At 40.9% G+C, this 14,005-nt stretch overlaps 1 protein-coding gene across 1 annotated transcript in view; it reads right to left on the bottom strand.

The window, feature by feature from the left end:
• Positions 1–5,245: 5,245 nt before the first annotated feature.
• LOC309558574 (tumor necrosis factor-inducible gene 6 protein-like) overlaps positions 5,246–14,005 on the bottom strand; it is a gene marked incomplete at its 3' end in the record, with an annotated part of 60,244 nt that continues 51,484 nt past the window's right edge. The window contains exons 2-4 of the mRNA XM_082261651.1: positions 6,931–7,040; positions 6,419–6,644; positions 5,246–5,250 (exon numbers count right to left, since the gene is read on the bottom strand). Of these exons, the coding sequence (XP_082117777.1) occupies positions 5,246–5,250; positions 6,419–6,644; positions 6,931–7,040 (341 nt within the window). The remainder of the gene's footprint in view (positions 5,251–6,418; positions 6,645–6,930; positions 7,041–14,005) is intronic.

Here is a 14,005-nt window from a genome sequence, read left to right as displayed (position 1 = left end):
GTGTGGGCTGGGAGAGGAGGACAGACAGATGTGTGCCTCCCGACGCTGAGGAAGCCTGGGAGAAGGACTGCTGCCTCCGGAAGCTGTCTCCTGAAGCCGTGTGGGCTGGGAGAAGGAGGACAGTCAGATGAGTGCCTCCCGACAAGATGGTGAGCATGGGAGAAGACCCCCTGAAGTGATGTGTGCTAAGGAGGGTAACCAGTTGTGAAGACTTCTCAAGGTAAATAAACAAACTATTTCTATGTGGAAGAAATAAAGGAATGTTTGCCATGTGTAGAGAAAAAACAAAGGGACAGCTTAAATGAACATGTGCTGTGGTGGAGAGATAAAACATGGACTATTGAGAATCCGCTGTAGGATAAGCAAGTCTGCCCAACAGTAGGTTGGGGACAGACTTTGTTAGATAGGTTCCAGTGTGTGTGAAGGTAGCCGCCCACAGTGGCAAGGATTTATTTTGTTTTATTTTATTTTGGCTGTTTTGAGGCTTGCAATTGTGTGAAGCAAATTGCATGAATAAATCAAAGTGTTGTTTGCAACCACTGCTCGGCTATCTCTCTGTGAAAACGCACCCCCAAAGGGGTCATCCACACCCGCCACCGAGCTAATCCCTCACAATATATATATATATATATATATATATATATATATATATATATACAGACTTATAGTGTATTTATTTACCTTATTATAGTTGCTACGCAGCTTTCATGCAGCCATCCACAATTGTCCCCCACCTCCACTGTGGGGGAGCATTGGCGGAGCCAACGTTCTAGTCTAGTGTGTTGGCCGCGCATGGTAAGCACCAGCGTCTCCCTACCTCATGTATTAATTATTATATGTATGTCCACATCTGTATATGACTTTTTGTACATCGTTTTCTGTATACCATTTGCTACTATATTTAAGATACCACTTAATGTGTCCCTCCTGAAGAAGTGGTTTCTAACCGCGAAACATGTAGAGGAGTATGTGCCCAGTGAGGATCCACTATACCTTTTGATCTCCCAACTGGAGTATACTAAGTATTGGTGGAATTATTGTACAGCTAGACCAACTCTCAATATCTTTTCTTGAATTTTAAATGTATTTGTCATTTTCGGACATGTTCAGATATGTTGTTTTTTTTGCTCTTTGTATAAATAAAATGCTTTATTTTTTTATTTTTATGTGTGCTGTGTCTGAGGTACCAAGAAAGTCAATTTTTTCTTTTTTGGAGACTGTTAGGGGGAATTGTCTCCTTTTCGATTCTTTCGTTGTTATATGGATGATGGTACCCCTCATTGGTACTTTATAGAGGCTCACCCCTAATACAATATTTTTAAATCTGCTTTATTTATAAAAATAATACATGGTGATGCTGACATTAAGGTCCTAGTGCAGGCACTTCTATTACAGGGAGACAACTACTTGTCCCTGTCTTCCATGTTGTCAATCATGGGCTTCCAATTGACCATTTGAAAACACAGTAAGCAGACACGGTCCAATGTTGCCACCATCATTAAACCCTGCATAAGAAATGTAATTTGCTTCTTTTGGAGCAAGTGTATGTAAATAGATAATGGCTGCTACAAGGCTGCGGGAGATCAGCAGAATTGAGATGCAACAAAGGATGAAAATTGTGAAAACAAGTATTTTTTTAAAATATGTTTAATTTTTCCACAGATACACAGAAGAAGAACAGGTTCATAGTTGTAGCCACAACACAAATACAACACACTAATCATAACAGTCGGGAATCATCCAGAACATACACTATATTGGCAAAAGTATTGGGACGCCTGTCTATACATGTACATGAACTTTAATGGCACCCATTGGGTTCAATATTGAGTTGGCCCACCCTTTACAGATATAACAGCTTCAACTCTTCTGGGAAGGCTGTCCACAAGGTTTAGGAGTGTGACTATCGGAATGTTTGACCATTCTTCCAGAAGCGCATTTGTGAGCTCAGGCACTGATGTTGGACCAGAAGGCCTGCCTCGCAGTCTCGACTTTAATTCATCCTAAAGGTGTTCTATCAGGTTGAGGTCAGTACTCTGTGCAGGCCAGTCAAGTTCCTCCACTCCGAATTCGCTCATCAATGTCTTTGTGGACCTTGCTTTGTGCACTGGTTCAAATCATTTGGTGGAAAAGCGATTATGGTGTGGAGTTGTTTTTCAGGGGTTGGGTTTGGCCCCTTAGTTTCAGTGAAGGGAACTCTTAAGGAGTCAAGCATACCAAGACATTTTGGACAATTTCATGCTTCCAACTTTGTGGGAACAGTTTGGGGATGGCCCCTTCCTGTTCCAACATGACTGCACACCAGTGCACAAAGCAAGGTCCATAAAGACATGGATGAGAGAGTTTGGGGTGGAGGTACTTGACTGGCCTGCACAGAGTCCTGACCTCAACCCGATAGAACCTTTGGGATAAATAGAGTGGAGACTGTGAGCCAGGCCTTCTTGTCCAACATCAGCGCCTGACCTCACAAAAGCGCTTTTGAAAGAATGGTCAAACATTCCCATAGACACACTCCTAAACCTTGTGGACAGCCTTCCCAGAAGAGTTGAAGCTGTTATAGCTGCAAAGGGTGGGCCAACTCAATATTGACCCCTATGGACTAAGACTGGGATGCCATTAAAGTTCAGGTGCGTGTAAAGGCAGGCGTCCCAATAATTTTGACAATATAGTGTATTTAGGAGAGCTTTGGATCAATAAAAGCATTTTATAATAATATTTGTTTATGATACACACTTTTAGCAAGCCAGGGTTTACATCTACTTTAACTGAATTACAATTAATATTACTGTATTACTAGGTTCGTAGACCTTCTGCTCTGAAGTACTAGAGTCTCCAGTTTAAATCCCTGTCAGGACAGGGGTATGTTATTTTGATCCTGTCTAAACTGCCTCTAGTATGTGTATGCCGGTGTCATAGGGACCTTAGATCGTAAGCTCTTTGAGGGCAGGGACTGATGTAATTGTACAGTATACAAAGTGCTGGGTAAATTACTGGTGCTATATAAATGCCTGGACTTATAAAATTGGGAAAATCAGGACTTTAGAGAATCAATTTGGTTATATATATATATATATATATATATATATATATATATATATATATATATATCAGTATACAGTATGTCTTTGTAAAAAAAATTACCATTAAAAACATTATAGTGTAATATATACAGTGGTGATCGAAAGTTTGGGGAGCCCAGGTAAAAATGTGTATTAATGTGCATAAAGAAGCCAAGGAAAGATGGAAATATCTCCAAAAGGCATCAAATTACAGATTAGACATTCTTATAATATGTCAACAAAAGTTAGAATTTATTTCCATCACTGACACTTTCAAAATTACAGAAAACAAAAAAATGGTGTCTGCAATTTTGGGCACCCTGCAGAGTTAATATCTTGTACTGCCCCCTTTGGTAAGTATCACAGCCCAAATTGTTACCTGGGGTGCCCAAACTTTTGATCACCACTGTGTATATATATATATATATATATATATATATATATATATATACAGTATCTCACAAAGTGAGTACACCCCTCACATTTTTTGTAAATTTGTTATTTTGTTATTATATCTTTTCATGTGACAACACTTTAGAAATGACACTTTGCTACAATGTAGAGTAGTGAGTGTACAGCTTGTATAACAGTGTAAATTTGCTGTCCCTTTAAAATAACTCAACACACAGCCATTAATATCTAAACCGCTGACAACAAAAGTGAGTACATCCCTAAGTGAAAATGTCCAAATTGGGCCTAATTAGTAATTTTCCCTCCCCAGTATCATGTTAGTGTTACAAGGTCTCAGGTGTGAATGGGGAGCAGGTTTATTAAACTTGGTGTCATCGCTCTCACTCTCTCATACTGGTCACTGGAAGTTCAACATGGCACCTCACGGCAAAGCACTCAACTCTCAGAGGATCTGAAAAATAGAATTGTTGCTCGACATAAAGATGGTCTAGGCTATAAGAAGATTGCCAAGACCCTGAAACTGAGCTGCAGCACGGTGGCCAAGACCATACAGCGTTTTAACATGACAGGTTCCACTTTGAACAGGCCTCGCCATGGTCTACCAAAGAAGTTGAATCCATGTGCTCATATCCAGAGGTTGTCTTTGGGAAATAGACGTGTGAGTGCTGCCAGCATTGTTGCAGAGGTTGAAGGGGTGGAGGGTCAGCCTGTCAGTGCTCAGACCATACGCCTCACACTGCATCAAATTGGTCTGCATGGCTGTCGTCTCAGATGGAACCCTCTTCTAAAGATGATGCACAAGGAAGCCCACAAACAGTTTGCTGAAGACAAGCAGACTAAGGACTTGGATTACTGGAACCATGTCCTGTGGTCTGAGGAGACCAAGATCAATTTATTTGGTTCAGATGGTATCAACCGTGTGTGGCGGCAACCAGGTGAGTAGCACAAAGACAAGTGTGTCTTGCCTACAATCAAGCATGGTGATGGGAGTGTCATGGTCTGGGGCTGCATGAGTGCTGACGGCACTGGGGTGCTACAGTTCATTGAGGGAACCATGAATGCCAACATGTACTGTGACATACTGAAGCAGAGCATGATCCCCTCCCTTCGGAGACTGGGCCATAGGGCAATATTCAAACATGATAAGGACCCCAAACACACCTCTAAGACGGCCACTGCCTTGCTAAAGAAGCTGGGGGTAAAGGTGATGGACTGGCCAAGCATGTCTCTTGACCTAAACCCTATTGAGCATCTGTGGCGCATCCTCAAAAGGAAGGTGGAGGAGCGCAAGGTCTCTAACATCCACCAGCTCTGTGATGTCGTCATGGAGGAGTGGAAGAGGACTCCAGTGGCAACCTGTGAAGCTCTGGTGAACTCCATGCCCAAGAGGGTTAAGGCAGTGCAGGAAAATAATGGTGGCCACACAAAATATTAACACTTTGGGCCCAATTTGGACATTGTCACTTAGGGGTGTACTCACTTTTGTTGCCAGCGGTTTAGACATTAATGGCTGTGTGTTGAGTTATTTTGAGGGGACAGCAAATTTACACTGTTATACAAGCTGTACACTCACTACTTTACATTGTAGCAAAGTGTCATTTCTAAAGTATTGTCACATGAAAAGATAGAATAAAATATTTACAAAAATGTGAAGGGTGTACTCACTTTTGTGAGATACTGTATTTTGTAAATCATGTCATTCTTTATCATCCACCTCCTGTCTTCAGAGTGAAGGAAAATCATTCCGGAGGGTTTTGAAGTTGGATTTTCATACGTTATGCTGCAAGAGAAAGGATTTGTTTCAGGTATAAAATGAATTACTACAATCTAGTATCAATCTTTAGGCTCCATGCACACTAGGCTTAAAAAAACCCAGTTACCTTAGCAGAACAGAAAAACAAAATGTTTATATAAAGCGATTTTGTACACATCTTTAGGCGAGTTGGAAGTGTTTAGTGTTTTTATTTGCCAGAAAGCTTCAATCAAAAATGCAAACCAGAAGGTTTATTTTCTTTCTGAGTCAAAAGGTTGAGCTCAAAATATGCCTCTAATTGTCCTAATGTGTATGGATACATAGGATAACATTGAGCTGCTTCTACGGGCAAAACACAAACCTCCTGTGGAAGCAATGTGCATGGAGCCTTAAATGGTTTTAATATTTAAATCTACAGCTGGCGATCCTTCCATGAAGGTCCTTGTTAAGGCAGTTCTAGTTATAATCGATAATGTGAAAGTGTAGTGCTCAAAGGTGTGACACAAATAAATCATATAAACATATTTATGAAAAAACGTAATTGAATATATGCAATAGATCAAAACAACATCCAAAATATTTAAATGAAAGCTGCCTATCTAAACTCACATGAAAATTTGTGAAAAATAGTTCATAAATGTAATAAGTCCATATATGGTATAAAACTCCAAATAAGATGGTGGTGAGTCCTCCAGATTTAAGTCTTTTATAGTAGAACAAAGTAGAAATAGAAAAAGTCTCCAACACTCAATGTGCTCTAATGAATCAAATTCACCTTACTAGAAGGTGAGCCCACCTATGACGGATGGTCAAACATGCTCTATATATATTCCATATGGTAGAAGGATCCAGACAAGACGGATTAGGGGATCAGTGTTAAGGCTTAAAGTGTGTGTCAACCCCAATTTTTTTTGTTGATTGGAGGAGGAATTCAAACAGATATCTTGAGTCTTATAAGGATATAAGACTCAAGATATCTGTTTGAATTCCTCCTCCAATCAACAAAAAAATTTGGGCTGACACACACTTTAAGCCTTAACACTGATCCCCTAATCGGTGTATAACACAACATAAAAAGTGGCCATATTGAAGCTGTGATAATCCTACGAAATCTGGGCCATCAGAACTATAAAAATGCCATTTTAAGCAATGACTTGAACTGATAAAATAGGGAAAGAATTATGACTGAGCTTACCTGGTTTATAAACAAGTCTAAACCCTCTCCTAGGGACAGTGAAGTCACTGGTGAAGATGATTTGCATGATGTTCCCCTTGGATGTAATGGATGGTGGCAGTGTCTGCCCACAAAAGACATTCAGGTTTCCGACAAACATATACTGTCCATTGTAGATCTGAAGCTTATCAGCACAGCCTTTGTTCATGTCACCATCTACATCAAAATCTGTGAAGGTGATCTGAAACTGGAATGAAAAAAGATGCAAATTTGATATTTCATGTGTCTTGTATAGTGAGATGGGGCAAAAAGACAGGAAAAATAATAAAAAAAAAAAAAAAAAAAAAAAGCAAGAAAAACAAAGAGAGGAAAGGAGGAGAAAACACACACAAAAAAAATTGAAGTAGATATTTTACCCATTAAGCAAAATATTGAGATTCTGCTTTGGTGTGATTTTATACGAGGAAAATTAGATGTAAGATTTGGGTACTTATCCATCATACATGAAGTTTGAATCTATTGCACATCCATACCTTAGAGGAGGTGCTGATTGTCCATTGACAGAAGGCATTATTCTGGTAGTTGTTTGGGAAGTTGGGGGAAGTGATAACTCCCTGTGGGGCGGTTAGCACGCCACCACAAGCTGGAAGAGAAAACATCTCGGTATAACACAGCTATTACTATGTATTTGGCTTTATATTCAACTGCATAGATTTATAAACTTGGTAAAGCTACATCACATGCTTATATAGAAAAAAAAATTGAAACCCGCAGGATTGTAAAAGCCTATAACCCCAGGATGTAGGTGGATAGTGGGCACCATGAAGAACTGCAATCACAAAAGGTATGATATGGTAAAGCCCTCATAGAGCTCCCCATAGTTCCTATACAATTAAGAAAAGCATAATTCCTACCTTAATTTTTTTTTTCTTGATGAAGAATGTACAAACCCACACACACCCACCCACACTCACCCACACCCACACTCACTAATGACGCTTGTTGCATTAGGTGGGTCATAAATGGTTTGAATTTTGCCTTTTTCAGCAGGGACCGGCCGAGTTTCGAACCATCTATGGGCAGGCTGATTGTACCCAGGTCAATTCATTGATCGACCACTGCTCCATCTTAGAAACACCAAACATACTGTATAGCCACTCTGGCATAACACAAGTTAGTTGAAAAGGGAGCTGGAAAGAATCTTAAAAGTATCTAAATCCAAGAACAAATTACATTTTTATTGAATTACTCTTTGAAGTGTTGTTTTTAGTTTTGGACAGTGTAGGGAATGTCAGACCAATTGACAGTTATTGCCAGTTGTGTCCATACTGATAAGGTCCACCCCTTTGTTTGTCCTACTACTCACTGTCACTAAAACAAAAAGTGAAGGCAAATCAAACATTTTAGAATACAGAGTAGCGAGTATTGTACATGGGCAGAAAAAAAGTTAACTCTTCCCTACTCAACCCCAAAAAAAAAAAAATGTTTTGGATATATATACACACACACACACATGCACTTAAGATCAGCTCGACCAAAACTGGGGCGTCAGTTTTTGAGAGAGGTTAGTGACGTGACGTAGTAAACATTACCAAGCCTTTTACTTCCTTACCATTGGGTATGACCAACCCAGGCGTTGTGGTGGGAGCTGGAGTTGGAGTCATGGTGTTTGTCTGGCCATTTGCTGTTAGGAAAAAGCAAAATACACATTTCAGAAACAATTCAGAGATAAATAATTGAAACTGAACTCCAAGAAAAACCCTAAATAGGTGAAATGCAATGCACATGTTTTCCTGTTCATAATTTTCTGAGATTTACACAGCTCTGCCACACATCATAGTCCCATAGTCCTGGCTGGGGAGGGGGAGGCTCCCATCTTTCTCTGTTGCATTTCTTTTTTACAGGTCCTACCAATGCTGACTGGACAGTAAAAGGAGAAGCAGGAGACAGATATGGTCACCCTGGTCACTCTGCTCTCCTCCCTTCAACATTCTTGCACTGTAAAATACCCGAATGTCTCCCTCTCTGAGATCTCCTATACAGGCCCTAGAAGATGTACATGCCAAGTCAAATTTATGTACTTCTTGCATTTGATTATGTATCATCACAGAGCTGCATTAATTTGCACCTGCCTGGGGTTCAGCTTTAAAGATAGTTATGAATCTGGGGCTTTGCCAGTATGCATATTACAATATACAAGCATATGTTACCGGCTACCAGTAATGTAACTGTCAAAAAGTCCCCTTGGAAGAAATAAAATCATAGGTCATGGGTACCTACCCTGTGGCCCTCCAACTGCTACAGAACTACCAGTCCCATGAGTTATTGCAAGAAGAAGAGGGAAGCACCCTCTTGAGTGTGGTAAAAGCAGATTTTAATACAAAACAATGTAGTGACTTACATGTGGGTAAGCTAGTCAATGCATAGCGCTCCGAGGGCGGCTGATGATGGTTGCATCCAGGTGTCCAGGCATTAGCTTGATGTCCAGGGAACTGAGAGAGACCCGCTCTAGCCTTCCGGGTTTGCCGTACAGCGATGGAGACCGGTGCGGTGGCCGACGGACGGCGGTAGCGTCTGACGTCACAGGGTGGTGTGGGCAGTCTGGGCTTCACAACGCGTTTCGGAGCATGCGCCGATGTCCTGTCCTGGACATGCGCACTCCTTTGTCAAGTGTATGAGTGCCATACTACCCGAACATGAGTTATTGCAAGGCTGACAGGTACAAGTATGATTCCCAAAGGCATGATGGGACTTTTAGTTTCGTAACAGCTGGAGGGCCACAGGTTGAGCACCCATGAGCTAACTAAACAAGTAATGTATTATTTAACAGGTCTATATCTTCCTGGACTACCAGCTGACAAACATTGCTAAGAGCAAAGTACAGTGCCACATAGCAGCTAATCAGAATCGGGCTAGTGCAAGGTGGGTTGCGATTGGTCACTAAGGGTACTAAACTTTCCACTTCAATTTAAACTGTTTATAAACAAATGCATCCTTTTATTATATGATTTTTAAAAAAACTTACGGCAGTTGTATAGGGTATTGATTTTTATGATATCCAGGCTACTCATGGTAACCCTCTGTCCAAAACTGACACTGCTGTCGGGAATGGCTTCCAGTGTAGGCATGCCATTTTTGGAGAAGCTATACCTGTAAGCAGAAAACTGAAAATGAGTGATACGTTTGAAATGTCAGGCTATAGACATTTAACTATTTAATTTACACAATAGTAACAATTGTAAATAGTAAAACTGCATTGAAACAAGCACTTACTGACCTCTCTAGCTGCAGGCATCATGAAGTAATTTAGAGACCCATAACTGCAGAATTACCAAATATATTTTGTGAACATTTTTCCACAGAGAGACATTCAAGACACTCTGCTTCCATTTTTCTTTTAAATAATTCAGCAAAGTTTAAAAGGATTTAAAATCCATTAGGCAACACTCATTATGCGTGAACACGAGCGTGTTCAGAAATGGTCATTGAATGGATTTTAAACTTTATGTTGAATCGTCACATAGAGCATTGAGTTTCCTAAATATGCCTGTGGAAAAATCTTCACAAAAAATACTTGGTGATCAAGCCTTTTTTAGGACTATGAATTACTTTATGATACCTGCAGCTAGAGAGGTTGGACTGAAACAGGTGTGCTCCAAGATCTGCTGCTGCGCTGCTGAAGGAAATAGCGGTGTCTTTGACTCTTCTTTTGGATGTGGACTGATTTTATTCCCCTTCCTCTGGGGTAAAGCCTATGAGTGCAATGCATTTTTATTGCCATTTTATGAACATACCTGGGAACTAATTTTCTTTTATCCAGCCAGTGATTCTGGCTTTTCACTTAGGTTACCAGCTTTCTGGGTGCTGGGCTCAGTTCTCTGCCTGTCTACTGATTGACAGGAGTGACTGTAGAGTCAATCCTGTGTGGCAGAGTAGGGACTGGATAGCTTCTGGAATGAGGATTCTGCTCTCACCTCCCTCCAATGGAAGCCTAATTGGGGTGGAAGAGAACAGTGAGAGGGGGTGCTCCCTGAGAACAGATCTTCTCTATTTAGGCAGCCACTGGGGTATGAGGGCAGACTTCCCTTCTTCTTGTCTTACCTTGTCATGTGACATCACATGGCCAGAGAGAGAAAAAGAAGCCATCTTCATTCTTGGGTGGGCTCACAGTGATAAAGGTCTGAAATGTGAGTTCATCAAGGGAAGGGAAGGGAGTATCAACTTATAACTCCCCTCTCCCCCTTTAAGCCCCAAAGAGTCCTTCAAAACCCCCTACAGCCACCTAGGGCCCCTTTGTTCAATACATACCACAGAACCCCCCCATCCCAGCCTTCTCGTCTCATTTGTTTTCTTAATGCCACTGATGCCTTGGACTGACACCATGACACGCTTTTTTCCCACTAACACAGGGACATTTTTTCTCCATCTCCTCACGCCAGGATCAAATCATACCTTCATATACCACTGTTGGCCCCATATTTTACTGTGGGACAGTATGGTCGCTACTTTTTAACTTTAGTTTTCTGCAGTGTGCTATTGGTGCATGCACCAATCATTACATACAGCGTGCTGCTGATAGACCTACCCCATTTTTATTATCCCCTGTCACATTGCTTAGCTCTCTCTATGCAAAGCAGAAAGAACTGTAAGATAAATTGTATGAATGGGCAGACCATTGTATGCATTTGTTCTGCTTCGTATGATGGAGAGAGTGATCTACTATCTATTCCAGATGAGACTCTAAAGCCTGGTACACACTTAGCAGGTTGAATGAAAAAAATACCTGAACTCTCTGGTTAGAGCCACTTTACTAACAGTCTGACGTTAGTACAGCGATCTTCCCTGCTGAGCTGTTGGCTCCCCGCCAGAACACTCCAGTCTGCGCTCTCAGTCATTGACTGGGAGTGCTGATTGGTAGCTGGTTGACTTTTGGTTTCCCAGCATGCTTTTCCAACAGAAGCTGGGCAAACGGCTGGCTTGTGTCGGACTGGCTGACGTACACACAGGCCGAATGTCAGACATTTTTTATTGAACCGGCCGATGTCTCCCGACATTGGGTCTGTGTGTACTAGGCATGAGTTTCCAAATGTGCTGAACAGAAGCAGACTATGGGAAAAAATAGAATTGTGGGTTTTTGTTAGCTGCATCCCCATTGAGTAGATTTTCTCTAACTTATTGTTGGGTATATAGGATGTAATTAAAAATCTTCCCTGTATGAACACAAACCTCAACAACACTATATCAGTAAAATTTTCAGGGGTTAGACTCGCTGTCAGGTTAATACTGTCCCTTTAGCAACCACTCTCCTAATTTTTTGTCTTACTCTCATAAGAAGAGGAAGTGAAATTCTCCCAACAGGGTCACAGACAACAGTAGAAATTTAATATAAGGAAATTGGTATAAAGTGTAAAAAAACAAAAAAAATAAAAAATACACACTTCTGTTTCTCATCAAGCTGCCCTCTAAAAGATAAATACACCTTTCTAGGAAAGAAGTAGTCTACAGCAATCTAAACTCACTTGGAGTAATGCATGATGGAGCTATAATCGTATTTGGTGAGATCCGTGTTGAAGGTATCAGTCTTCGTAAAAGCATAAGCAAAGCCTAAAATAAAAGCCAAAACAGATGTTCACACCAGTAACAAAAACACTGTATGAGTAGTTATTAAAACTCATTTTCTTATGGAGTCAGTTTTCTAGTCCCTCTTCAGATGACACTTCTTTAGTCTGGTCCACATTCTCCAAACCTAAAAAGAAACTGTTTTCACTGTGTGGTTTAAGCACCTTGCACAAAGATGCCTTGACTTTGCTTACCACCTAAGGACATTACATCCTCAGTCCTGATGAGCATTTCAGTTGTGTTTTGTTTCTGGCATCCCAGAGAGAATGCGAATATTAAAGAAATTAAGATCACCTGATCTCTTCTGAAGGTGAGGATCAGCCACTCAGAACTGATCCTCACCTTCAGCACAAATGTGACCAAATGCCTAGACCGTCAGACTTGTGGCCAGCATTAAAAAGAAGCCTGTCAGCAGGATATCTAATGGATGAGGCAGGCACAGATACAACATTTTCAGAGTGTAATGTTCTAAATTTTGCCATGTGACTTAAATTAGTTTGAGTTAAAAGGTAAATGAAAGTGTTCATTGGTTGTATGTAGAGATTCCAACAGTTGATCTTAAAAAATTCCATCTGTGATGGGGTCATACTGATCCAATGGCTTCAGTACTCAGTGCCTCAGCTGAAAATCCTTCAAGATGGCTTAATTTACATACCGTCTTGGATGTTATTCCACAGGACATTCACAAAGCTGTCTCTGTCATTCCTCATATGTTCGTGGTGGAGACCTAGAGCATGTAGGGATTCATGGATGGCAATTCCCTTCCATACACATCCAGATGTATCCAAAGAGATAGTCTGTTTACCTCCGATTCGTCCCACCAGAGACCAGCATCTGAAAAAAAAACTGCAGCTTTAGTCTAAAACTTAGAGGATGGCAGTGAGCTGGAATACAATCGCCACATAATTAATAAATATTAGACCTAACTCAAGGAATAATTTTTAAAAGCAGTGGGCCTATGTGCACAATTTTAAATTGTGCCCCCTTGCCTTGAAGTAAGTGCAAAAGTGAGAGACTTCATATTGCACTGAAAACTGAAAGTTGCTTAAAGAGGTGTGATTAAATAGAGTCTGGGTTGACTTACATTGCATAGAATGAGGCAATGCTGAACAGGGGGTTTACAGCACAGTATCTGTACATTGGAGGGGCCAGGGCCAAACATTAGACATTGGAGCACATGCTCAGTGGTCAGTAGTACTTACTACTGAGCTCCGAATTCTTCGACACTTACTACTGACTTCTGAACACTGCATCTCTTACTCTTGACCCCCTGAACTCAGCATTACATAATCCTGACCCCTGAACTCTGTGTCACTTACTCCTGACTCCTAAACTCTGCAACGCTCACCTCTGACCCCTGAGTGCTGCTTCACTTACTCTTGAACTTTGCATCACTTACTCCTGACCCCTGAACTCTACATCACTTGCTACTGTCCTTTGAGTCACTTGCTACAGAGTTCAGGGGTCAATAGTGACAGAGTACAGAGGTCAGTAGTAAGTGACAGATCTCAACACAGCTACAGCACAAAGGGCACAAAAGAAAGAACTGAACTGTGTTTTCCCACACTTGTTGTTGTGCAATGTGTGAGGGCATAGTAGGCCTCACTTCCCTTGGGGCCTGTGTGCACCGCACACATTGCACATATAGTGAATACACCACTGACCTCACTCCCAGAGGATGAACAGAACAGCAGGGAAGCTAATAAAACATAAGTTCATCTAGAGGTAAGAACTGCTATTATTAACTGCTATTGCCCTACACGGGAATATTTGGACTCATGTTATTTATTACATACCCGTCCTGAGGCTGATAACTAAGGTAATCAACCTCTGATGTCTGCTTGGTAAAACGGATACATGTGAGGCTTTCAATGTCCTGCATTGCAGACTGTATTACTTTTGATTCAAAGTCACCTGTAGAAAATAGAGATGAACATATAACTAAACAGAATTTAGTCTTTTCTCAGTGTAAATTTATTTAAATGGAAA

The sequence above is a fragment of the Pelophylax lessonae genome (genome assembly GCF_965119305.1).
Source record: "Pelophylax lessonae genome assembly, chromosome: 6".
Lineage (NCBI taxonomy): Eukaryota > Metazoa > Chordata > Amphibia > Anura > Ranidae > Pelophylax > Pelophylax lessonae.
Note: the sequence above shows the minus strand (reverse complement) of the source record. Positions and strands in the feature narration are given on the sequence as shown.